Source organism: Cydia fagiglandana, chromosome 23 (genome assembly GCF_963556715.1).
Source record: "Cydia fagiglandana chromosome 23, ilCydFagi1.1, whole genome shotgun sequence".
Taxonomy (NCBI): domain Eukaryota; kingdom Metazoa; phylum Arthropoda; class Insecta; order Lepidoptera; family Tortricidae; genus Cydia; species Cydia fagiglandana.
Genome location: NC_085954.1, coordinates 1,589,170 through 1,617,083, shown reverse-complemented (window position 1 = coordinate 1,617,083; position 27,914 = coordinate 1,589,170). Strand labels below are relative to the sequence as shown.

The following is a 27,914-nucleotide window of genomic DNA, read 5'->3' as shown; positions in this document are numbered from 1 at the left end:
TGAATAGATTTCAGTACCTCATAGTTTATGAAGTAACCAATAGATGGCGATAAAACTTACCAGAGTTGTATCAACTGGTGTTGGCACAAAAGCCGTATCATCTTGTAACAACGGTGGTCCGGCTAAGGCTCTTTTAGCCAAGTTTCCAAAGTAGAAGCAAGGCTCCAAGCTCAACACTTGCTGAGGGTTGAGGGATTCTACTAGAGGTGAGTAGCCCTCGGGTGCCGCGTAGCGGAGACGGCCGTGCTCGCCTCCTAGGAGGAAGCGGCAACTGGAAAGATACACGCCATTTTATAATTACTATAAATAACTACTATTGCGTCACAAATGTAACCCAATGAGGGTTACATTTGTGACGCTTTTGAAAATTCAAGTTTCCATAACAACTATTAAATTTAAAATAAAAAATACTTTCTACACAAAAATGAACCAAATCAAGAGTGAACAGGCACCTTCTGGGCGAGCTCGCTCCATCGTAGGCCACGTCTACGCCTCGGCTAGTCTGTGGCCATGAGTAAGCCCATTCATAATAAAAAAAAATGTCTTACATCATTTTGAAAAAGACCTGATACTCTTCAAACTACTGGATCAAATTTTATCAAACATAGTTAACAAACACCGCAAGGAAACTTGCTTTCACGTAAAAAAAACCGCGTCGAAATCGGTCCATCCGTTTATAAGTTATGATGCCACAGACAGACATAGGCATTAAACGTATAACACCCCTCTCATTGCGTCAGGGTTTAAAACAGCTTCCAGACAAAAAATTTACTTAGGTCAATTTCCCACTGGAAAAATATCTTTGGAAGTATAGTAAGTATCGTATCGTCAGCGTCACCCATAAAACACGATAGATTATATTTACAAATGGTAAAATAAATAGATCATAGACAACAATACAGTACAGACACACAATAACAATAACAATTTTGTACGAATTGAAAGACTTAGTATTTTATTGTATGTGCCTAAAAGATAAGATAACATAAAAGAACCGGTTAACTCACCACAGTTTACTCGAGCAGCTGATAACCGGGAAGAACATTCCCTCTAGGTTGAAGTTAGTGAAGGACCCGGTTACCCGGACGCCGTTGAATAACATAAAATAACCGGTTAACTCACCTCAGTTTACTCGAGCAGCTGATAACCGGGAAGAACATTCCCTCTAGGTTGAAGTTGGTGAAGGACCCGGTAACCCGGACCCCGTTGAATAACATAAAAGAACCGGTTGACTCACCTCAGTTTACTCGAGCAGCTGATAACCGGGAAAACATTCCCTCCAGGTTGAAGTTGGTGAAGGACCCGGTTACCCGGACCCCGTAGAATAACATAAAAGAACCGGTTAACCCACCTCAGTTTACTCGACCAGCTGATAACCGGGAAGAACATTCCCTCCAGGTTGAAGTTGGTGAAGGACCCGGTTACCCGGACCCCGTTGAATAACATAAAAGAACCGGTTAACCCACCTCAGTTTACTCGACCAGCTGATAACCGGGAAGAACATTCCCTCCAGGTTGAAGTTGGTGAAGGACCCGGTTACCCGGATGCCGTTGAATAACATAAAAGAACCGGTTGACTCACCTCAGTTTACTCGAGCAGCTGATAACCGGGAAGAACATTCCCTCCAGGTTGAAGTTGGTGAAGGACCCCGTTACCCGGACCCCGTTGAACATGAAGTTGATAATCGGTACGGTGAGGTCTAGCGCGCAGCCGATGACGTCACCTGAAACGGACATGTGGTTAATGGTTATAGTTCGTTTTTGAAGTGAAAATTTCTTTGGCGGCGCTGTGAACTTTTGAAGGTGGGGAATAAATGTTAAACTCGAGACAGCGTAAGGCGTAACCCTCTCTCTCTACCGCGCGGCGAAAATGTATGCCTGAGCCTGCTGTTTCGTTTAGGCGGCGCAGGGCGCTTGAGTGACGTCACGTGTGACGGACAATGTCATTGTGTTTTTAGATTTAAATGCCATCTAGTGAGTTTCCCTCAAACTGGTATTAATATAGTCATGTTGGAAACTAAACCTTATAATAATGGACACAAGATACTTTTTCTAGTGAAACCAAACTATCACAGGGCGCCGCGCCAGCTGTATAGGAAAATGAACCTTTTGGAAAGCCAATAAAGTGCCTTTTCTAAATAATCAAGCAGCATTTTCTTAAAGACGTCTTGCGCTCCGTTCACCAAGTCCGCTCCGTCGCGTTGTATTGGAAACTGAACCTTGTGACAAGGACAATAAGGTACCTTTTCTAATAAACGGCTCGTCTGCGTAGTTCCTATTGACGGGAGTCTTGCGGCCGCCAGACCAGAGGTTGGCACCATCGAAGCCGAATGAATACAGGTCGTCTCCAACCCCGTTGCCGCCCCATTTTTCACCGCCACCAGGGTAGGGGACGTAGCTGGGAAAATACATAGTTTTTGTTTAATTATTAAAATTGATAACTGAAGATTCGAAAGATACAAACAGCAAGACTCCTTAACCTTACTAAAGACCTTATTACAAAAGGCATAAGATCCACCGATGTACAGTTAACGGTGTGGGCTATGGTACATGGTATATGAAATATCCGGGAGACCGAGCTCTGCTCGGAAAACATATAAAAACTCAAAAATGCGCGTTTTCCCAGAGATAAGAGATCTACCTAGCTAGATCGATTTATCGCCCCCGAAATCCCCCATATAGCAAATTTCATCGAAATCGTTAGAGCCGAAATATAGGTATATATAAATAAATGAATAACCAAGAATTGCTCGTTTAAAGGTATTACATTAATAGTCAAAATTGTAAATTGTAACTGTGCAGCGGCGTCGTGAGCGCAGTCTAGGTTGTTCGTATATCCTTATTTATGACATCAAAGCGACAAAGAACGCTTTGCAAAACGAGTCCGTACCAAAAACAACTTTTCAGTAAAATTTAAGCAATAGTTTTACTTTTTAAAGTATACAAAATTCTTCTTCTTCTTCCTCGCGTTATCCCGGCATTTCGCCACGGCTCATGAGAGCCTGGGGTCCGCTTGACAACTAAAGTTTAAAGTATACAAAATTATCTAAAAAAAAAGATTTTGGTCAAATTTAATTATAGTCTAATCTAACAATAAGGTTTGCTTCTTTTTTCCGTCAGGTTCCTCTTGCAGTGGCGGATTCGCCCTAAGGCCAAGTAGGCCCGGGAGGTAAGATATTCGGGGCGGCAAATTGTGACAAAAAATTCGCTGATGATAACAAGAAATAACTCAAAATGTAGTCAATATGATGGGTGCTGAGAAATGGGCGGCTAAGGATTGTAAGTCCGCCACTGTCCTCTTGGGTACTCTGTATATGAAGTGAAACATAACTGATATTTACCCAGCAGTATTGGCCCATCCTATCCTCAAATGCGGCATCATATGCGTCGTCTTCTCAATATGGTCCATTGTGACCTCAAAATACCATTTCTGGTACACGGCTGAACCTTCCACGCGACCCACGAAGATATTTGGACGAACACTGTAAAGAAAAACATATTTAATTAAGACTTTAGAGTAATAGGGTATTTTCCTACAAGTCACATCAGGGGCCCTTTTCTCAAAAGCTTGTAACTTGTAATACAAGTGGAAGTCCCTTTCTAACAAAAGCTGTCAAAAAGTGACATCCGCTTGTATTACAAGTTACAAGCTTTTGAGAAACGGGCCCCAGGTACTTTTTTACAACTAACTGTCAAAATGATTAGCTAATATGGAATTTATATGAAACATTACATCGTGACGTCACGGTCACCTCACCTACTTATTATATTTCTATCCAATTTATTAAATAAAACTTATGGTTAAAAATAACTCCTATGTTTTTCTAATAATTATCTGGTGCTTTTTCCATGCATGGTGTAAAATAATTTATTTCAAATACAGCATAATACCCTATAGAAAATACCTCTTTACGTAAGCAGTAAATTTATAATTCTATTCACTGTTCATGGTAAGCCAGTCCGTTGATGCGCCTGAACTTGTAGAAAGGCACAATTAAAATAATTAAAAATGGAACTCTATGTCTTTTTTTTTATGATTTTGTCTTTTTGATGTGTTTTCTTATTCCTATTCTTATCATAGTGTCGGGTAACTCCATTACCAACGCATAGAGAGCATAGTACGTCGAGGACTTTTGGGTCGCGACCGTGCTCACTAGTTTAAGTTTACTGCCTTCTACACTGCGTGAAATCTATTGACATCATTCAAAATTGAACTTCATTGCCTTAAAATAAAGTACTTACCTTGACACATGGTCCACTAAAGCCGTCTGTAGCAGTAAATTCTTCCCCGGCAGTAGATAATCGCAGATATTGTTCTGCGAGGAACGCACAGCGACGCCATTACCGACGCATAGAGAGCACAGTACGTCGAGGACTTTTGGGTCGCGACCGTGCTTCTCGAGGAGAGAGATGATTACTTTTATATGCTCGTCCTGAGGAAAAATACGTTATATATTAATAATACGTTCGCTCTATGATTACGTCCGCGTCATAAGTAACTCAATTATTTTCGAAAGAGCAGTCCAATTTATAGTCAAGATCTGGGAGACCGAGATTTGCTCGGAAAATATTTAAAAACTCTAAAATGCGCGTTTTCCCAGAGATAAGACCTAGCTAGATCGATTTATCGCCCCCGAAAACCTCCATATAGCCAATTTCATCGAAATCGTTAGAGTCGTTTCCGAGACACTCCTTACTCCTTCCCAAAAGCTTTATTGGCTAAAGATTTTTTTGGACGCTAGCAGTGTCGGATTATGCCATTTTGATAATAATCTAAGCATTACTTGACCATTGACCTCCTCTATAATCCTAAGCAATAAGTAGCACGCAATTGATGTAAAGCTATAAAAAAAGATGTACCCATAGGTACATGGTACATGCAGCATTTTTATACCCATAGTCGAGTCGAGTCTTACCCACAATGACCGATACTAACCTTAGAGTTTATCAAAATGTTAGTCACCCGATACTCACTCTCATCATATTCAGTGCCTCAGGCGAGTCGATCAGCACGCAATGTAACACGTCCAGCATTCCCGTGCCCTCCCCCGATGCTTGTGAACCATACCACTTACTATGAACAACAATCCTTTGTGACTTTATCAAAATGTTTGTCATCCAATACTCACTCTCATCATATTCAGCGCCTCAGGTGAGTCGATCAGCACGCAATGTAACACGTCCAGCATTCCCGTGCCCTCCCCTGAAGCTTGAGAGCCGAGACGGGAGAACAGCCAGTTGAGGCGGTTGGAGTTGGCGAACTGTGCGCAGTTGGTGTGGTTGCCCTTTATGATGGCGGCTGTGGAAGAAAGAAGAAATAAGTATGTATTTTAATTTAATTTTGTTAGTTGTACCTTTTTCTTTCGTTCCATGGTTAAAGAAAATTACACAGTTTGGCACCCTCGCACTTATTACATGTGCTTATATTTGTCAAGAAGGAAACAATTAACTAACTTAGCACATAATTTTTCCCTGTTTAAATAAATAGGTACCTACAATGTACATCAAATAATTAACTGTTCCCTGTTTTGTGCCAACCATTGCATAATTTTGTTGTAATCCGTGGATAATGTCGTTGGTTATGCATTAAGTTAATTTTAATTCTACTACAAAATGTAACACTGTATTGTATAGCTGTTTGTTATCCCTAAAATGGATAAAATAACAATAAAATAAAATAAAAATTAATTTCAAGTTCGTTTAAGTGCCAGTTGTACCATCCACACTTGACAGACTGATCAACGGGATTTTTCTCTGTCACTCTAATTACGCCTTCATTAGAGTAAAAGAGAAAGATCCCCGCAATTAGCGAATTTCGGTTTTCGCGGTAGCCGCTCAGAAACGTATGTACTTGATGAACGCCGAGAATTGGAACACTTAGGTAGCCGAAGAAGGTGCAAGGATCCGTAGAATGAGAGACTTGGCTGCTACGATGAATACTTGAGGTACTTCCTTTTAAGATTAACCAAGCAACTGGTACAAGTGTCCAGGAATCGTCTCCAGCCAGGAACTCGGCCAAGAACCCTTGTGACATGATGACGTTCTATGGCTTACCAAAAAACTGGTACAGGTACCCAGAGATCATCTCCCAGCTCTGCCCGGACTCGTCTCCCGCCAGGAACCCTAGTGACGTGATGACGTTCTATGGCTTACCAAGCAACTGGTACAGGTATCCAGAGATCATCTCCCAGCTCTGCCCGGACTCGTCTCCAGCCAGGAACCCGGCCAGGAACCCTTGTGAAGTGATGACGTTCTATGGCTTACCAAGTAACTGGTACAGGTATCCAGAGATCATTTCCCAGCTCTGCCCGGACTCGTCTCTAGCCAGGAACCCGGCCAGGAACCCCTGTGATGTGATGAACTGGTACAAATATCCAGAGATCATATCCCAGCTCTGTCTGGACTCGTCTCCAGCCAGGAACCCTTGTGATGTGATAACGTCTACGGCTAAGACTTACCAATCAACTGTTACAGGTATCCAGATATCATCTCCCAGCTCTGCCCGGACTTGTCTCCAGCCAGGAACCCGGCCAGGAACCCCTGTGACGTGATGACGTTCTATGGCTTACCAAGCAACTGGTACAGGTATCCAGAGATCATTTCCCAACTCTGTCCGGACTCGTCTCCAGCCAGGAACCCGGCCAGGAACCCTTGTGACGTGATGACGTTGATCTTGTCTATGGCTTCGAGGATCAGGTTCAGGATGCCTTCCTCTTGGAACAGGTCCTGACGGTTGCGGAGGGCCCGGAACTTGTTCTGTTTCTCTTCGTGTTCTGGATATTTAGAATAATATTGAAAATAGGTTACAAAATCAAGGACTTATTCTTGAAAATTTTGGGCTTATTTTATTACTTTTATAGCCATCTCAATCTTGCAATGTGTTACGCAGACTAAAAGTAGATGCTGTTGTACCAATGAGCATGCCTTTATTGCAATAATTTTAGTTTTTCCCGTATCGCTACAAACAGGTAAGTTTACATATTGCAAAGCTGAAGTAAAATTTAATTTAATTTAACATTTTAAATCAGGCAACAAGGCCCATTTTACAAATACCTTACAGACTAACATATATAAATGTTATAAACTTAAAAATTAAACACTATTTAGGCGACAAAACGCCATGGCTCCACATTAAACATTAGCATATTCTGCAATAATTATGAAGCAGTGTTTTATGGAGACGAACAATAACAAAATGTAGGTACTTCTTTCTGATTAAACCAAATAAAAACTACAAGTTTAAACTACACAAAATATGGACGAGGTTGTCGACGTGATAATGACAGGATAAAAGCATTTCTTCTCATTCCATGAAGCGGTATCAAAAAGTCGATAACAGCTAACATTATACGCTCGAAGACTCGATTATAGAAAATTGTGACTTACCCATTTCCTCGTCAGGTTGAGCGAAGTAGTTGATCAGATCCTCGAGACACATGACCATCTCGCCGAGGTTCACGGATGCGAAGAACATAGAGTGACGCCGGTTCTCTTGCAGAGTTTCAAGGCCACTGGAAAAAGGATTTTTCATCAATATTGTCTGCGCCGCTGCTTACAACGTCATCAGACGCCCGCGGGGGGAGGAGCCCCGCCAGCAGCCGCCGGCGCGCCGCTAGTCTCCTGCTCGCCTCGGGCTCGGGGCGCCGCGCGCCGGCCCGGGCACACGCGGCCGCGATCCATATTAAAGGCTAAGGGTCGGTTGCACCAAACTGTTCGTATCGTTTAAGAGTTCGCCAAATTTTTATATGTGGAAAGTTTCATAGTAAAGCGCCGAGGCGCGCCGGCTGACGTTGATCAGTCTGTCAAATGTGGTCGGTGCAACTGGCCCTAAGTCCTATATTAAGAGCCAGTTGCACCGACCACATTTGACAGACTGATCAACGTCAGCCGGCGCGCCCCGGCGCTTTACTATGAAACTTTCCAAACATAAAAATTTAGCGAACTCTTTAACGATACGAACAGTTTGGTGCAACCGGCCCTAAATCTTCGTTCTTCATTTGTTAACCTTATGTGCGCTCGCACTAATATTTTTGGTGATATGTATGCTTTTGAGAAGGTTTTTGGGTAATCCCACTGTGTTGGTTTACTGTATAATATGAGTTTTGATTAATAGGTCTTATTCCTTAAACTCGCGTTTAAATACTTAAAAGCTGAAGTTTTCTTCAAAGGCTGTGGAATAATTACTTCTTTAATAAATTATTAATTCAACTCTCGTCGTACACAATTCCTCTTATTTCGATCTAGACAAATTGAACTGTGGTTGTGACTTGCTATTTTAAGCCCATATACTAGAGTATTAAGGTTGAAACTCATGTGATTAACATAGTAAAGAGCGAGGAACACTTCCTGAAAACTCTAGCAGTACGCGACTCCTCATCTTGAGATTTAAGTCTAAACTAACGTCCATCTCGCCTACCTATTCTCAGCCCTATTTATATAGGAATAAGGTCCAAATTCACGTGATAAATTGAGCGATTCTCTGCTTTACACGTGAGTCATCAACCCTTTCTATTCTGTACCTTAACGTTATAGAAATAAGGTTAAAACTCACGTGATAAACTTGGTAAAGAGCGAGGAACACTTCCTAATTACTCTAGCAGTACGCGACTCTTCTTCTTGAGATCTGGAGAAGTCAAGTCCGTCGTCCATTTTGCCTTCTTCGTGAAGTATCGCTTGCTTCTCTTCGACTTTACCGACGCCTTTCTTCTTCGTCTCATAGGACTGAAACAGAATGATTAAATATTAATTGTCGGATCTAAACTAAATTATGGGAGATGGGTATTGGAAGAGTAAAGTCAGAGGAAGGTTTAAGTATATAATTTGTTAAGGTTTTGTGTAACTAGGTCGCTAGTTACCTTGTAAGACAGCCAGAGACCGGTCTCCGAGTGCTGCACAATGACAGTGGAGTCCCCGTACTTGATGATGGGCGACCCGATGACCTCGAGGTCCTTGTCTTCAAGCACCACCTTCTGGTCATCCTTCTCTTGGCGCAGGTAGAACGCGCAGGATGCTGTTGTGGCTTCATCTCTGTTTAAAGAAAGAGATCATAAGAACCACCGTCGACACAATTAACTGACAATTCATATACCTTACTGCTACGTTTTAAGGTCTACCAATGGTCAATTGAATGTACAGATGTAGTGCATAATTATTTTCCATCGTATGTTCATGGAAAAGTACGAACGTGTCTTGCTATTTCAGTCAGTCACGGTACAAAAAGTACTGAGGTTGACTGAAGTAGCATAACAAATACGAATGGTTCCGAGAAAATACGACGGAAAATAATTACGCACTACATCTTGCTGTACCTGCCAAGGGAGAAATTGAAAATTATAACTATGAGGCTCTCCTTAAAGCAATAAATATGTTCTTTAAATGAAAAATTCGTCAGCTGAAAATTTCCCCAAAGTATAATGCCGTACCTTAGACTCAACGCCAAAAACCCTGGGTAAGGTAAGATATCTTAACCTCTATCCGCCCAGAGACCTATAAAAAGGTCTCCTGTTCCATTCTAATTTAATCTTTGGATTGACAAAATAAAATTTCATTTTGCTTGGCAAGGTTTGACGTATGGGCGGCTAGAGGTTATAAGCCGGAAAGCCTGTATACATTGTAAGCTATTGTCTACTAGTGTCAGGTCAGGAGGCTTTAGCTAAGCTGGTTACTTAACTACTTTTAAAAATAAGTTTGTAGATAATGTAAAATACGACAGTGTGGTGCTGTTTTACCTTTGTATAAGATACAGCTCATTCTGATCGTTAACTCCAAGGTATCTGCCAGTAGTGATATGCCGTATGCGCATAGGATGGAGCCAGTTTATGAAGCCGCCGGCCCACTTAGTACGAGCCAATTCTAGGCGCCAGAGCGAACGGGCTTGGGACATCACTGAGCCGCCTTCATATACCACGATGCTGTGAACAAAGATATAATTTTTATTATCATCATCATTGGCCTTCGAGTCTATTACAGACTATACAAGCAGTGTCAGGTAGGGAGACAACGGTTTTCGTGGCTGTGTAAGCCAATACGGGAGCGGCAAACACAACCACAATTTTTATTATGAGTAAAAAGAAAACTATAATATATGAAAGACATTGTTGCTATTGAACCAACCCGGAAATCTCGAAATAAAAACAACGGGTTGCACTCCGGGAGTGCCGGCAGAAGTGAAAACTCAATGACATTGTAACAGTTTTTCGATCAGATCACGTGTCCATCTTACGAAGCGTCTTACGTCTTACGCTCTCGCGAGTTTAACATTTTTTCCCAATCACAAAAAATGCACAGCGCCGCTAAAGAAGTTTTCACTTCAAATATCTGCTGTTACATAAAAAACATTGACATATAATTGCGATTTCGGGGCTGGCCCAATAAAAGTTTTATGTAGGTATGAACTATGAACTACATTCTCATACATATTCACCCGTCAGTATGTAATAGTCCTAGTATGATCACACAAAAACACTTTGTACAGTCAGCAGCAGAAGTTGCTAAGCGGGCCAGGTGTTCAAAATTATCTTGACGCGATTTTATTGTTTAGTAATTAAGAGCGCGTCAAGGTAATTTTGAACACCTCGCCCGCTTAGTAACTTCTGCTGCTGACTGTAAGCGTTAGGTACAGTCGCCATCAGTGGCCTATTTTATAAAGCTACAAGTTACAATTTACAAGCGGAAGTCTCGTTCTAAAACATAGGGTTAGAAAGAGACTTCCGCTTGTAAATTGTAACTTGTAGCTTTATAAAATGGGCCACAGATATACCAGAGCGGCCAAGGTGCTCACAAATATCTGAACACGCCTCTATTGTCAGGGCGTTAGAGTGCGTGTTCAGATATTGTTAACACCTTGGCCGCTCCGACGTATCTTATGGCGACTGTACATACCCCTCCCTTTTAAAAATGTAATACTCACTTCTGCCCACCCTCCGTACTCCAAGTACTTGGTATAGTAAGACACTCGTCACCGCCATGGAAGAATCTCAGTACATCTCCACCGAATACGTATCCGACGTATTTCATACGTGAAATACCGGTGCCATAAGGCTGCACCGACCAGTGCGTCACGTGGAATGACGCGTTTACAATGGATACTTCGTTTTCCTTCGTCGTGTGCTGGAAATTAATAAATAGTTATTTGTACAACAAGAGATCAAAGTTTGATATTTCTTCGAGTGCTTATTTTGAGTCCCGTGCAAGCGAAAGATTGTATAATAGATTCACGAGCGTAGCGAGTGAATCTAATTTAGAATCTTGAGCGTAGTAAGGGATTCAAAAGCGCACGAGATGTAAATAACTTTGATCTCGTGTAGTACACAAAATTTTTCACCCTAAGCAGTGAGAACATACCTAGAGGGACAGAGATAATAGAACTCAAGTATATCGAACTTGTATTAGACCCCGCATGTTGAAATGACATTTGACTATAAAAGTCACTTGAATGACATTTTGTCTCACTCAGTGAGCAAAATGCGATTTTGCTCACTCATACTGTCTCACTAAGTGAGCAAAATGCGATTTTGCTCACTGAGTGAGACAAAATGACTCAGTGAGCAAAATCGCATTTTGCTCACTGTTTTTAAGAAGCAAAGTACCCTTGTTCGAGCTGCTGAGGTGAAAAATAGATTTTAGTCACTCGGGCGACGTGTTATCGGGAAACCAAAATGAAGTGTTATCATTATCTGTCAATATATTATGTATCCAAAATACGGCCAAATGCGAGTCGGACTTGCGCCATGAGGTTTCTGTAATATCACAGAATTTTTTACCATAAGTTTTTATTTTCTATCCGGACGTTCGAATCACGCGTGACTTGTTTGTAAACTATAAACTTGACTTGAAATTAATATTTTAATGGTTCCCAAGAAAATGCTTTGTATTTAATAAACATTAGTATATATTTACGGTGTAAATCGGCTGATTTTATATGGCCGCTAGCATTTGTGTGGATATTCAGGGTTACAGAGAATCTAGTGACCATGTAAATCATTATAACTAATTTTTTTTGTAATGTAAACTCACCAAATATCTCTCCGTAGCCACTGAAACGAGGATAAGGTCGTCGCCCACTCGCACCTTCTCACCCTCAGATCTGTATTTAAATAAGGCATTACATAGTAAAATGACAGGAATATTAAAAGGAAACAAGAGACATACAGGTCTACTAGGAATATCAACTTTGTTTCTTGACAAATAAGTTTCAGATTGGATTGGATGATATTGCATTTAAGTTCGAGAAGAGCGTATTAGTAAAGTTTGATAAAGTTTTCAAGATGTTATGAAGCATATTTGTTGATATTCAAAGGACTGTTGATGACAGATGAGATCCCAGTACTTTAGGTTTTATAATTTGCACCAAGGGGTACTTAAACAATTTAAACATAAGTATAGTTAAGTACAATATGGCTTAAAATGTATTTGGTACCCTCGTACAACCTGTTTTATATGCCATAATGGATTCAAATACAATGTTACCTTTGCTTGCTGGCCACCACCACCAGCAGGCCTCGCCTTGCGAGTGTTCTTGGAGACCGACGTCAATCGGCTAGCTTGTCCTGGGATGATGTTGACAGAGCCAGCTACTGTAACCTTTGCTTGCTAGCTGGATGAAGAGTCCACCAGCAGGCCTCGCCTTGTGAGTGTTCTTCGAGACCGACATCAAACGCTAACTTGTCTTAGGATGATGTCGACAGAGCCAGCTACTGTAAACTGAATGTTACCTTTGCTTGCTGGCTGGATGAAGAGTCCACCAGCAGGCCTCGCCTTGTGAGTGTTCTTGGAGGCCGACATCAAACGCCAACTTATCCTGGGATGACGATGTTGATAGACATGCCAGGTACTGGAATTATGCACAATAAATGTTTATAAATGTAAAAATGTATCAAAATTTTCGTGAGTCTATGACAGCAATGCAAGAACTCTCAATTCCTTGTATCTCTGCCGCCGCTGTATTAACCTTTTGGACGCCAAAGACCGATATATCCGCACCGCAGGTCCAACGCCAAAGACGGACGAATCGGTCACAGACCACAGAGCAACATAGACCTACGTGTGTATGCATTAAGTTCAATTTCAGTTCACACTTCGGTGACGTGGCGTCTGAGTGACAGGTTTTGTGTTTGACAAGGCGTCGAAAAGGATGTCAATTTCCTTGATAAAAGGAGTAACGTTTGCCGCTTTACTGCCGTGCTTATGACGTTCATTCCTTCAATAGTTTTACTAAACAAATTATATCAATATCAAGGCGGCAAAAACGACGTCGCAACAGTAATTCAGTAGACATCCGAACGTCACCTTTATCAAGATTTAACATATATACATACATATATAACCCCGCTTATTTCCCGGAGGGGTAGGCCACGGATTTCCACTTGCTACGATCCTGACATACCTCTTCCGCTTCCTTCACTTTCATAACATTCCTCATACACGCTCGCCGGTTTAGGGTGCTCTTGACCTGGCCTTTCTTCACATCTTCGATTTCCCCGATCTGATCAGAGAAAGTGCGCCGAGGTCTACCCCTTCCAACTCCCACTTCCACTTCTCCCTTATGGTTAGGGAGGCGAATAGGGGAATTTTCGGCAATACTCGAGCGTGGCAGTTTAAGATATGAGAGATACCTTAGACCTAATAGAACAACCTTGTAAAGTATTTAGCTCTATATGTAGTGACGCGCGCCTAGGATAGACGATCAGATTAGTAAAAAAAAATGGATAGTCTGAAATACTCGAGCGCGTCAGATTAAGATATTGGGGGTTGATTTTAGTGTTTAAAGACTAAATTTAACTAATCTGACGATAAGTCCTTGACGCCGCCGAGTTATAGGGTCGCGAAATTGTAAAAAAAAAACGTTAATCCGGCATTCTCGAGCGCGATTTTTTTTTTTTTTATTTTGAAGAATATAATCTAAAACTTACTAAAAATACAAAATCTGCCGGTTTCCGCATGACCGGAAGTGTGGAGGAGCCATTTCGTCTTCCTAAGAACGCGTTGCGGCATATAAGTCGCGAACGATACATTTTACAAAAAAAAAGTTTAAATAAACAAAAAAGGTAATTTTATTTTACACAAAAAAGGTCTCTTTACATTTTTGTCCAAAGTTAAAACTTTTTGACTTGAAGCATCATAAAAACTCAAACTCCCGGTTTTTTGAGTATATCTCGAAAACTGAGGGTGTTAAAAAAAATTGATATGAAATAACGATGATTAAATTATGTGACTTTTATTATATCTCAATTTTTTTTTTTCTAAAGCTTCGCGACAATTTTCGTGGACTCGGAAAAAGTTACGCGTATCTGTATACAAAACTATTATTAACATGTACAGTTTCATGTATGTATATTATTCAATAGCCTGTTGATCCTCAAATTGTTTTTTGGACGTACCGTAAGCAAAACGAAGTGAAGAATTGAAGCAAAAAAGAGGAATTTGCCATAAACATGTAATACAGACTGAGCGCTTCGCGGAAATATGCCGTCCTACCAGTATTTTTCCTTTATTTCGCAACATTGATGGTGGGGAAAGAGCGGTAGAAGGGAATTAATTTTCGGTACACCCTAATATATATATATATATATATATATATATGTTTATGGTCCCCTAACGTAGACCTATGTGCCCTCAGTATGACGCCGATTGAAGAAATTTTATCAAGGAGAAAGAAAGGAAAAAAAAGAAACCAAAAAACCTTTTTCGGTCAGATTAAGAGAACCCACCAACATTTTTGTCAGATTAAAGAAATATGCTTTCAGGATACCGAGATAAACCTCCCCTATGAAAATCTGACGCGCTCGAGTATTTCAAAAAAACTTTATTTTTTTGCATTTTCAAAAATTCATCGTAACTTATCGTCACGCCGAAATCGTCAGTTTTTTTAAAGGAAGCTTCCTTGGGGCCTACTTAACACCCATTCCGAAAATCTGACGCGCTCGAGTAAATTTTTTTTTTTGCATTTTTGACTACTTTATATGCCTACCCCCACCACGCAAACCGGCAGATTAGTATACCGTTGTTATCAGAGGCACTCGGGGCATACGTAGTATGAATATCTGACGCGCTCGAGAATGCCCAAGTAACTGTTTTTTTTAACATTTTTGAAAAACCGTGCACGCCAAACCCACCGCTAAAATGGTTTTTGCCATACGAGCTTTTCTTTTCGAAATTATTTTATCTTTCGATTTTGATAGGTCTCGACGGCGCCGTTGAATTACGCCATTTAGCTACCTCGCCTCCCTAACTATTATACACTCTCTTTGTTAGCCTTCTTTCACTCATTTTTTCCACATGATTTTTTCATTTGATTTATTAATTAAATATTAAAAAATATACTCACCATGTCACTGTTAAGATGCCTCAGTAGAATAGCATTGCCGTAAAGCAAGGTTCTGTGTCCAGACCCCGTGCCTTTACCCTGAAATGAAGGATACATGGAAATATATATTATTTAGGTTATATTCAGAATATTGGTTACGTTTTTACTTAAGTTCTTTTGTTGTAGAAATATCGTATAGAATGGCAATATTTATTTAAAATAATATATTTTAGGAAGCAGATAAGGATGTTTAAGGAATTAAATTCATGTCAGGAATGTATTTTTATCAATGTAAGAATAATATTATAATTTAAAATAGCAGATATATAAGAGTGTGCGAGTGTGTGTACATTATTTAAAATAAGTTACTGGCAAAAAAAACATTTTTGGTACAAGCTTTTATCGCTGACTGTACTTTTCTTACGACAGACAACTAATACTCATCGAGACAATTCTAAAAACCCCTAACACAATTCGGTTACGTTGTTTCATCACAGAGTTCCTAGGGCCACCTCCTGTCTCCATCATCAGATCAGCTCGATGACACCATAATATTGCATTGTCATCCGATTTATACATGCATTCAAAATTTCAGCTCAATCGGAAACCGGAAAGTGGATCAAATTTAACTTGCATGATTTGATTACAGACAGACAGACAGACAACGGTCAGGTGAAACTAAATAAAAGCTTGTAATATAAATGAAAACTACAAATGAAAGGAAGTAAGGTAGACATTTTGTGGAATAGGTACATGAAGGTGCAAAAAATTAAATGTTATTAGAGGAAAAAATATAAGTTGGAAATGTAAACCAATAAACAACACAAAGGAACAGGTCATTCAAGTAAATACATTAATATGGTAACAATAGTGGCTATAAATATATACCGGGTGTGGCCTGTAACATGAGCAGAAAATTAAACTGTAGGCTGTAGTCCTCATACTACCCACCATTTGTTCAGCGACTTTTAAAAATAACTTGTAGTTTGATTTTTAATACACTTTAAAAGTTATTCAAAGATGCAATATTGCGAATTTTGTTATGTTTAAGGCGTGACAAGCAACGTCAATCACAATGATATGGCGTGGCGATGGCGTCCATTGAAGATAATATTTATTTTGTACGAAAAATAGTCTAAGTACTTAATATTTTTTTAAAGTTGTTGAACAAAAGTGTCACCGGTTGAGGAGTACAATCTATGTTTTAATTTATTTGCTCGTGTTACAGGCTACACCCGGTATACAAAAAATTGATTAAGTAAAGAATTGTTCAATATTTATAACACTAATATTTTAATTTTAGTTAATGTAAAAAGGCATTTAAGCTAGTTATTATATTTATTTTTGTAATTCCACTGTACATATCTTGTTTGTAAATAAATCATTTATTATTTATCATGAAAATGCATTTATTTACATACAAGATATATACAGTGGTACTACTAAACGAAATTAATAACTAGTTTAAAACTAGAATAGGTCCTTGAGGCAATTGTGCCAAGGATGCTGGCGGCATTTCCTCGCTGTATCGCAATGCTGATAAGTTGTGCGAGGTAGCCGCCAGTTACAAAGCTGCCAGCTTATATAAAAAGTTAACACTACATAAAATGAGATTAAAATGGGCCTTCATGATTGTTTGAATGAGGTTAGAATTGAATAAACAGCAGACATGTATGTATGTATGTTGTATTAAAAACTAAAGAACAAATAATAGTTAGACGTGAAAATTTTGTTAATATGTAAAAACTCGTCGACATGTGTATTCTGCCTATCCTAACCTACGGTGCCCAAACTTGGTCATTAACAGAAGTCCAAAAGTCCCGACTCAAGATTTGTCAGCGAGCAATGGAGCGCAGTATACTAGGAGTCTGTAGAATCGATCGGGTAAGGAACACAGAGCTGCGCTCCAAAACTGGAATCGCAGATGTGGGTGTGAAGGCTGCCAAGCTCAAATGGGATTGGGCGGGACATATCTGTTGGATGCACCCGGACAGATGGGCCAAAATAGCGACCGAATGGGTACCACAGATCACCCGAGGCAGAAGGAGACCAAAAATGAGATGGCGAAACGACCTGGACTCATTTTGTGGCGACTGGCGGGAGCATGCACAAAGCCTTTACCCAGCAGTGGGACACAATATAGGCTATTTAAAAACAAAGAAAAAAAAAATGTAAAAGTGGGAATTTTTAGATGGATATTGTAGAAAAAGAAATCTATAGAGGATGTAAGTAGGTATGTATATTTTTATGGACGATCTGGAACAAGGGATTTGTATCATATTTAATAAATATGATACATATTTAATAAATACAATAAATATTATTTATGGTAGTTTGAGAAGACAATGTTATTGAATGAAAATAACACTGATATACTGACGCGAAGAATAAATGTATCCAATGAGTCCAATGACAGTTAAAGCAGCCTTAGTTATAAAGTAGCAAAGAAAATTGATGGTAATAGAGAGGTAACGTCTAAGAAAAAAACGTGCCCCTTAGTTTGACTTTCAAAACATCAGATGACGCTGTCGGCGCCATATGTTTTGCGGTCACTGTATTGTCAAACGTCAACTTTTGACAATCAGAGCAGAATGAAATATAGTAAGACAAGAGTGCTCACTCCATAAGTACATCAGTTTTGGTACCAAAAATACTATTATTTTCATAGTCGACATCTAGCATCGAGTAGCGGAACTACTGCTACTTGAAAATATACTTATGTAGATATGTAGCACCGACCGGAAAGTCTTATGTTGTTGAGCATTAGACTTTTCGGTCGGTGCTACATCTATTGATAAGTAGCAGTACTGACTGATAATTCCGCTACTCGATGCTAGATGTCGACCATGAAAATAATAGTCTTTTTGGTGCCAAAACTGATGTATGGTGTGAGCAATCTATGTATTTTTTTCTCTATGATCAGAGTTACCGCAAAATGTATGGAGCTGTACAGCGCCATCTCGTTTACCTGTCAATTTTGAAACACGAGATTGTCTTAGATTTTACACATCTTACTCAATCAAAGTATCTTTGGAAGTGGTGAGTTCTACTACAGAGTACAGTCGCCATCAGATATATAAGAGCTGCCGAGGTGCTCACAAATATCTGACCATGCACTCTAACACCTTGACAATAGAGGCGTGTTCAGATATTTCTGAGCACCTTGGCCGTTCCGATATATCTGATGGCGACTGTACATATCATAGTATTGGGGTCATTCTCGTGCAAATCGGTATTACATATAGCAATGACAATGAAGATTCATCCAAATCCTTTAATGATTAATTTTTAAAAATGTTTTGTACATTAATAAAATGTCGTAGAATTGAATATTGATGAAAAGTAGAACTCTACAAGAATCCAATTGAAGATTTTGAATTTTTGGCATGCAGTTTACCGAATGGTGTACTCACTAAGTTTTCTTTGCCCTGCAACCGAAACGGTGGCGATACGTAAAATATTATTATTCACAGGAGGTTAAACACAATAATAGATACAGGGTGACATGTTCTACGGTGCACAAATGAAAAAACAAGTAATTATGATAAAAGAGAATCAAATATTTTATCTTAGTTAGAAACATACTGCTGAGTGTCATGTGTTGAGAGTTTTCAATAAAACTTAAAATATTCATTGCCAATAAACAGCTTATCTAAAAGCGGGAATCTTATCAGAGCTACAGATGCTATTGTTCGGGTGTCATTCTGAATCCCTAACAACGTTTGTCCTAAAGTCACTTGCCCTAACTGGTTTGTCCTAATGGGCACATGCCTTAACAATCAATAGTCATAACGATTATTTTCCATAATATAAGGTTCTGAAAAATGGTTAGGTTTTAGAACTTGCTGCAACAAAAGTAGGTTAGGTTAGGGTTAGAACTACGACATTAGGATAAGTAATAAATAATTAGGTAAACCAAAATTAGGATTTTTAGTGTTAGGACAACTGATCATTATGACAAACAATATTAGGAAATGCAAAGATAGGAAAAAAGACTTTAGGGATTCAGATATAGATCCTATTATTCTAAGTTCTGATTTTTTGTACATCGATAATCTGTTCGTGATCTGGGTTCAAGCGGAATTATCAGTGCTTTACCCGAAAGAGTGGAGCGTATTACTGAGCCAGAACCCTTTTGTTTTGCTGCAACGCACACAGCCAACATACCTCTTATTGATGCTTCTTGTTCTTTATTTTATTTTTATTTTGGTATTGTTATTGTTTCTATTTTTTTTGTATATGTGTGTATTGTGGCAAGCCGGGCAAGCGAATAAATGGTTTATCTATTTATCTATCTAAATATATGTACATTATAAAATTTTGCCCTGCATACAAATATGAATTTGCATGTTATTTAAGTTTCGTATTTATGATTTTTTTATATTGTCGTCTAAGGAATCTAAACTGGAAGAGTGGATGCATTGATTTGTGTAAGAAGCTTTTCTTAATAATGTCCAAAACAATTAAAAATTATGCACCGTATAAAATTTCACCCTGTATATAATAAATGTGCTGAACAATACCACAGATTTGCTATTTAAAATCTTTTAAGGTTAAACAATTTAACAAAAGACAAATTAGTTTATTGAAAATTATTTAAAGGACAGTACTTGAGCAGAACAAAGTTATTTCACAGGTTTTTATATAATTGTGAATGTACATACAGGGTGGGAAAAGAGGGTACACTTACGGTTTCCGATCCGGCAGCGGTTACCAACTCCTGTAGGGCTCGGACTGATAACGCCTGGAATTAAAAAATAATAATAGTAATAATTATTAAAAAAAACACAACTGAATAAATGTGAGTTGCAGCAAACCGTTTTTCATCGTAAAAACGTTCACTGTTTATGTTTATGGTACAGTCACCATCAGATAAATCGGAGCGGCCAAGGCGCTCACAAATATCTGAACATAGCCTCTATTGTCAAGATGTTAAAGTGCTTGTTCAGATATTTTTGAGCCTTGGCCGGTCTGATATATCCGATGGCAAGTTAAACGCAAAAGGTGACTGCTCCGAACAACTGGCAGGCTGGTATCGTCCGGCGAACTGGGAATCTGTGGGTCCCTTTACATACCTGTTCAATGACGAACACACACTGCGACAAGTCAGGCGGTATGTTCTTGTCAGCGATGTTCTCTAGCCACTTGACCGTCCGACGATAGCATAGTATCCGGAAAAAATATGCTCTTATCCGTCCGCGGGAACCTTACTATCCAAAGGGGTGGAAGAAAGAATTGATTTCAGAGCCATCTAACGGAATATTTCGGCATTATTTACTAATTCTCTTGATGCGACAACGTAGCCTAACTAAATAGTTAGCTCTAAAAAAAATTAGATGGCAGTGTAGTTATAATTTTTGTAGAAAGTTGTGAATGCGCTGCGCGGGGCGTGCGTCGCTATAAAAACCCGGACGGTTGACAGGATAACAGTCTCGCGGGCCGGACGGTTGAGTGGCTAGGAAACAGTGCCGGTTGCCGAAACCCTCGGCCGCCAGGCACACTCGCTCGCCGGTGGCCGTGCACGACAGGCACACATACACATACCTGTTCAATGACGAACACGCACTGCGACAGATCAGGCGGTATGTTCTTGTCAGCGATGTTCTCGAGGAAACAGTGCCGGTTGCCGAAACCCTCGGCCGCCAGGCACACTCGCTCGCCGGTGGCCGTGCACGACAGGCACACATACCTGTTCAATGACGAACACACACTGCGACAAGTCAGGCGGTATGTTCTTGTCAGCGATGTTCTCGAGGAAACAGTGCCGGTTGCCGAAACCCTCGGCCGCCAGGCACACTCGCTCGCCGGTGGCCGTGCACGACAGACACACATACCTGTTCAATGACGAACACGCACTACGACAGATTAGGCGGTATGTTCTTATCAGCGATGTTCTCGAGGAAACAGTGCCGGTTGCCAAAACCCTCGGCCGCCAGGCACACTCGCTCGCCGGTGGCCGTGCACGACAGGCACACATACCTGTTCAATGACGAACACACACTGCGACAAGTCAGGCGGTATGTTCTTATCAGCGATGTTCTCGAGGAAACAGTGCCGGTTGCCGGAACCCTCGGCCGCCAGGCACACTCGCTCGCCGGTGGCCGTGCACGACAGGCACACATACCTGTTCAATGACGAACACACACTGCGACAGATCAGGCGGTATGTTCTTGTCAGCGATGTTCTCGAGGAAACAGTGCCGGTTGCCGAAACCCTCGGCCGCCAGGCACACTCGCTCGCCGGTGGCCGTGCAAGACAGGCACACCATGTCTTCCTGTAAAAAAACGAGTTTTTAGCGAAGAAAAAAAATATATTTTTTTATACCACATCGGTGACAAACAAGGTTTCAGGAGACCCTTATTTGTAGAAAAGACCTATTATCCAACGATACCCCACACTATTGGGACAAAACAAAAAACCGGGCAAGTGCGAGTCGGACTCGCGCACGAAGGGTTCCGTACCATAATGAAAAAAAAAAAACAAAAAAAAAACGGTCACCCATCCAAGTACTGACCACTCCCGACGTTGCTTAACTTTGGTCAAAAATCACGTTTGTTGTATGGGAGCCCCATTTAAATCTTTATTTTATTCTGTTTTTAGTATTTGTTGTTATAGCGGCAACAGAAATACATCATCTGTGAAAATTTCAACTGTCTAGCTATCACGGTTCGTGAGATACAGCCTGGTGACAGACAGACGGACGGACGGACGGACGGACGGACAGACGGACAGCGAAGTCTTAGTAATAGGGTCCCGTTTAACCCTTTGGGTACGGAACCCTAAAAAATAATAAAAATAAAACTTTTTGTATGAAGGTACCCTAAATATTTTATTATACTTTTTATTTTACCGTTCTGTCGCAATGCATGATTTATGTATCCATGCCAAATTGCAGCTTTTTAGCACTAACGATCACGGAGCAAAGCTTCGGACAGAGAGACAGACAGACATAGCGAAACTATAAGGGTTTCTAGTTGACTACGAAGCCCTACAAAACATCACTTAAAATTCAATACTACCAACCAGCCAACATGGGGAAACAACGCAAAATTTGCATCAAATTATTTTGTCACTCTTGTGGACAAAATGCAACTTTCTCATCAGTTATTGATGAATAAAGAAAGCTTTTACGAGCTGGTGCGGTGAAAAAACGTTAATCTAATGAAATCCTCGCTTATAACTCTATCGTTTTAATAGGGTTGGCGCTCGCTATTGTGGATAAAGGGCAAAATGAAAGCGGGCACTAACTGAATGGGACCGGTAATTGGAGACCGGCAGGGTTGGCACTGATGACTTTTTATATCACTTTTGCTGAATAATGCTAAGCCTGGGCGTTAAAATAGAATCCCTTTCCTATTAATATAATTGAATAACATTGACAAAGTTAGGGAGGTTTTAATCTGTAAGTAATTATTTATTAAGTTTACGAGACTTCATTACAAAAATGTATTAAAATATTGCTTGCTTTAAAATTACATAGTTAGTGAAGTCAAAATATTCTTCTATTCCTAAAAGTTAGCTAGTCCTAGTCTAGCCGCCCACACATCAAAACTTGCCAAATCAAATGCAATTTTAATTTATCAAAATAGAGATTCAAATTAGAATGGAACAGGAGAGCTTTTTATTGGTCTCTGGGCGAGAACAATTCAGTTCAATTTTCTGGTTGCGACTTTTATTGCCTGCTAATGATCTTGGCGTAGTTTTATTAATGTGTTATAAATTTAGAAGGAATAGAAAAATGATGACAATCATAATCTGTGTTAAGAAAAACTATAAAGGTGCCAACCCTATGAATAGAAGAAAATCATCTTTTGAAGTGAAATAAAATTGCGCTCAATCTCAAGTTGCTTTTTGTGTGCCTTGCAAATAAGAGAAGCCTTGAACTTTGCCTCCCTTTGAAAATAAACCTTAATCAGTACAAAGTAAGGTTTAGAATGAATTGATCGAATAGTGGTTATTTTCAAAGGGAGTGCTTGTTTTATTGAAAGTTTTATTCAAGTGGTTAATAAAGTGTGGTAAATGTTACAGTTAAGACGAAACAGGAGCTGAGTTTTAAATATTTTAGGTAAATATACCCGTCTCGCTAACGGAAGCGGCACCTAAAAGTAGTGCGATAAGGACAAGGCGAAAAATCCTGCGTAAAAATCTCAAAAATCGAGGTTTCGTACTCCTCTGTTTCCTCCTCCAAAACTTAACCAATCGTAACCAAATTTGGAAATCTAAATGATTATGAAATTATCTGTGTCGGACCGTTTTGCTTTTTTGGCTAATTGATGCCAGTTTTGAATGCCACGCCTCTCATTGCGGCATAGTCAATTAGGCCATTTTGGCCATTTTTGAAGGGCTCTAGCGCCTTAAAAAACAATAATTTAAAAAAAAGCAAAACGGTCCGACCCAGATATTGACAATATTAATCTGTGTTGAAAAAATCATTGCTTCAAAAACCACGGAGGAAAACGAGGAGTACGTTTGTATGGAGAAATGACCACTCCTGTTGGCTCTTAAATATTAACTTAAATTAAATATTAATAAATATTTATTAGACTTTTTTTACACGAATTGACTAAGCCCCACGGTAAGCTCATGAAGGCTTGTGTTGTGGGTACCCAGACAACTAAGTATATATAATGTATAAATACTTAAATACATAGAAAACATCCGTGACTCAGGAACAAATATCTATGTCATCACACAAATAAATGCCTTTAATGGGATTCGAACCCGGTACCATCGGCTTCATAGGCAGGGTCACTACCAGACCCACTACGCCAGAAAGGTCGTCAAAATAATGTCAAAATACACTTGACCAAATTAATTCACAAGCTTTTTATTAGTCTGCAATGCAATGTACCTATTTAAGTATGTATGTGCGGGGCTTAGGTGCGTCTAAATGGGGCTTTAGTATTAGCAAAGAGAATAGATAGTATAGACGGGTCCCGTCATAGTAAATTTTGTAGTCACCGTAAAATTACTGCCATCTATCGACACACGACTAAAACTCAAAATAAACACGTACACAATTATCAAAAAAAAATGTGTATATATGGATAAATGATTTTATTATTTTTATATCATTTTTACCCATGTTCATTCCCTGATATCTGTGTTAAAATTGTTAAATATGAAACGCCAACGCCATCTAGCCGAGAATAGGCCAAAGATGTGTGCGCCATCTATTCGAGAATGACTTTTTCTTGATTTCCGGGGCACGTTTTTTTCTTAGACTTTATTTATCTTATACGGAGTTATATACAGGGTGGAAAGATAAGTCGGGCCCTGGAGGGAAACTACCTTAAATCCTTAAGCTGGCTCATTTTACTTAAAGGAGACATTCCTTTATTTTTTAAAAGAAACAAAACTGCATTCACAGTATTATTATTTTTTTCTTCAATTTGGCTTGTCTAAAAAAATCTTAAGTACTAAATATTAGATTTTATGGATATTTTCTACGACATACGAGTGTAAGACCTAATGTTTCTTGGAGAAATGTTATCATTAACATTAACTGTATCGACTAGTGTAATAAAATTGCGAGTTTTTATTTTTTGGAATTTTTAAACGGTTCGAGTCCCGGGCGAGGCAAGCGAGTTTTTGAAAATCTTTGAATGCAGTTTTATTTCTTTTAAAAAAATAAAGGAATGTCTCCTTTAAGTAAAATGAGCCAGCTTAAGGATTTAAGGTAGTTTCCCTCCAGGGCCCGACTTATCTTTCCACCCTGTATATCTCTGGTATTAGGGTATCAGAGCTCTGGCTCGTATAAGTCTATAGTTAGTTGACATTTCCTGACGCTATGTGGCAGCATTCTTAACCAAATGTCAGTGTTGCTGCCAAACCCCAGCCGGTTATATATAGGAGCTGACAACAGATCCGTTGTCAAGAGTTCATTGTTCTTTATAATTATAATCTTTGACGAATAGAGTTCGTCTAGGCTAGGCTGAAACATTCTATACCCATCTGGGCAGGACATGTTGCCAGGCAGGGTGATGGCAGGTGGGTAACGGAATGGTGGCCGCTTTCTGACGAAAGGAGTGCCTGGCCTCCGTTGTCTCGTTAGGTGGACGACATTAGGAAAATTGCGGGTCACTTCTGGATGAGATTGGCTCAGGGCCGGGATAAGTGGCGTACTCGAGGAGTATTCCACTGGCTGTCCCGTACAAACGCATTTTATTTGGTTGCGACTTTATTGGGCATTTAAAGCAGGCGATTATTTTTGACCATTTTTCATAGACAAATCTTCAGAGAATTCGCGTTTGTACGGGACAAACGTAGACAATTTCATGGAATGCTCCTCGAAGAGAGGCCTATGCTCAGTAGTGGGCGATAAAAGGCTGATATGATGATGAAAAATTAAAATTGTAAACTTACCGTACGCAAGAATGAGACATCATCCTGCTCACTCGCTCCCCCCTCTGCTTCCGCCATTTTGTTTATTCACGTTCAACTGTCAGAAATGCTGCAGCATCGCCCGCACACCATATCTGGAAAGATACGTACATAAAATAAATAAATATTATAGGACATTTTTACACAAATTGACTAAGCCCCACGGTAAGCTCAAGAAGGCTTGTGTTGTGGGTACTCAGACAACGATATATATAATATATAAATATGTACTTAAATACATAGAAAACAACCATGACCCAGGAACAAATATCTGTATCATCATACAAATAAATGCCCTTACCAGGATTCGAACCCGGGACCATCGGTTTCATAGGCAGGGTCACTACCGACTAGGCCAGACCGGTCGTCGAATGTATGACATGTATGTGTGTTTGTTGCTTTCGATTGGGAAAAAATGCTATCGGAGCAAAATGCTACATGAAAAACTGCTACCTAAAAGAGAATACGAAATATGACGATGAAAAACTTTATGTGAAAATCCGTTGCTACTCAGAAAAGTAGCTTGTTAGAATGAATTAAACACACCACCATATCTACTTATATGTTTTGCTTTTACCTAATCGAATCACATTTCAAAAATTAATCACCTACCTAAATTATTTACCTACTTGACAAAAAAAAACAATCATTTTTATTTTCTTTTGTAAAAATTGTGAAAAGTTTGTAAGATTTTGTTTTCCTATTTGGTTATGTTTTTTTAATAGTTATTTTCCTATTTTTATCAAAACAGTTATCGATCCTTCGAAACACAAATTGAACAGATTTTTTTTTAAATGTTACAATAACAACTAATAGGTATAATATAGGGGTCATCCATTAATTACGTCACACGAATTTCTAGGTTTTTTGACCCCTCCCCCACTCCTTGTCACACTTGGTCATATTTGGCAAACCCCTCCCCCCTAGTGTGACGTCACATTTTTATCTACGAAATCGCCAAATCGAATTATGTAAGTACCTAAGTATTATTAATATTTTATCAAAATATTTTGGGCGATATAAATATTAGTAATTTTATAACCCAAAACTGCATAGGAAAGAAAATTAAATGAATATAAACGATTATCGTTTTAAAAACTTGTTATTTAAGTGTACAGCGAAAAAAATAATTTAAATAAATTTTCGGTTACTGATGAAGTTAAAGTAACGTCACAAAGTTTGTGTCTCCCCCCTCCCCCATGTCACAATATGTCACATTTTCTTGACCCCCTCCCTCCCCCTAAACGTGTGATGTAATTAATGGATGACCCATAAGGCTTTTTAAAATTATTTCATTGTTTTATTTCGTGCCTACTATTTAGCTTATTTGCATTACAGAACCATTTGCACTACTTACGAGTACAAATACAGGCTTAGCCCAAATCCTTTGTCGTCACGCGACATTTGTATAGACGCCATCAGATATATCGGAGCGGCCAAGGTGTTCACAATATCTGAACACGCACTCTAACGCCCTGACAATAGAGGCGTGTTCAGATATTTGTGAGCGCCTTAGCTGCTCCGATGTATCTGATGGCGACTGTAGAAGACATGATTTTATTATGAAAATGCCCTTGGTCTGAACGACACGCTTCATTTTGCCCCCTGAGTAATAAATATAATACTAGTGACTCCGTGAGCTGTAGACCTCACGTATTTAGAAACTTGACTCTGCCCCTAAAATGGGGTTGGCCGGTGGAAGTTTTTAGCAGATGGCGCCATCATAGCTTGCCCTGTCAATCCCTAATTGTGTATTTTTTTTTGTTTTATTAATACCCTGGATGCCAGCCCTTTAAGCCAAATCTCATACAAAAAGGGGCAAGCTATGATGGCGCCATCTATGCAAACGTTTGACAGTTTCCAACCCCATTAGTGCGATAGGGACAACTGCAGCTTGGGCGAAAAATCCTGCGCAAAAAAACTCAAAAAACGAGGTTTCGTACTCGACTGTTTCCTCCTCCAAAACTTAACCAATCGTAACCAAATTTGGAAATCTAAATAATTATGAAATTATGTCGGACCGTTTTGCTTTTTTGGCAAATTGATATCAGTTTTGAATACGAGGCGTGCCTCTCGCTGCGGCATAGTCAATTAGGCCATTTTGGCCATTTTTGAAGGGCTCTAGCGCCTTAAATAACAAAAAACTGGCCAAGTGCGAGTCGGACTCGCGTTCCAAAGGTTCCGTCCATTAAGTCAGACTCACGCTTGACTGCACATTTCTTCTAGAT

At 39.6% G+C, this 27,914-nt stretch overlaps 1 protein-coding gene across 1 annotated transcript in view; it reads right to left on the bottom strand.

Moving 5' to 3' along the window:
• LOC134675917 (ryanodine receptor) overlaps positions 1–27,914 on the bottom strand; it is a 196,179-nt gene that overhangs the window by 139,555 nt on the left and 28,710 nt on the right. Inside the window, exons 2-20 of the mRNA XM_063534261.1 lie at positions 25,669–25,781; positions 21,428–21,577; positions 19,994–20,047; positions 18,717–18,731; positions 15,325–15,402; positions 12,713–12,831; positions 12,015–12,084; positions 10,909–11,108; positions 9,728–9,910; positions 8,855–9,026; positions 8,551–8,720; positions 7,386–7,510; positions 6,569–6,772; positions 5,129–5,298; positions 4,242–4,432; positions 3,341–3,481; positions 2,243–2,397; positions 1,582–1,723; positions 61–271 (exon numbers count right to left, since the gene is read on the bottom strand). Coding sequence (XP_063390331.1) covers positions 61–271; positions 1,582–1,723; positions 2,243–2,397; positions 3,341–3,481; positions 4,242–4,432; positions 5,129–5,298; positions 6,569–6,772; positions 7,386–7,510; positions 8,551–8,720; positions 8,855–9,026; positions 9,728–9,910; positions 10,909–11,108; positions 12,015–12,084; positions 12,713–12,831; positions 15,325–15,402; positions 18,717–18,731; positions 19,994–20,047; positions 21,428–21,577; positions 25,669–25,725 — 2,607 coding nt within the window. The 5' untranslated portion in view covers positions 25,726–25,781. The remainder of the gene's footprint in view (positions 1–60; positions 272–1,581; positions 1,724–2,242; positions 2,398–3,340; positions 3,482–4,241; positions 4,433–5,128; positions 5,299–6,568; positions 6,773–7,385; positions 7,511–8,550; positions 8,721–8,854; positions 9,027–9,727; positions 9,911–10,908; positions 11,109–12,014; positions 12,085–12,712; positions 12,832–15,324; positions 15,403–18,716; positions 18,732–19,993; positions 20,048–21,427; positions 21,578–25,668; positions 25,782–27,914) is intronic.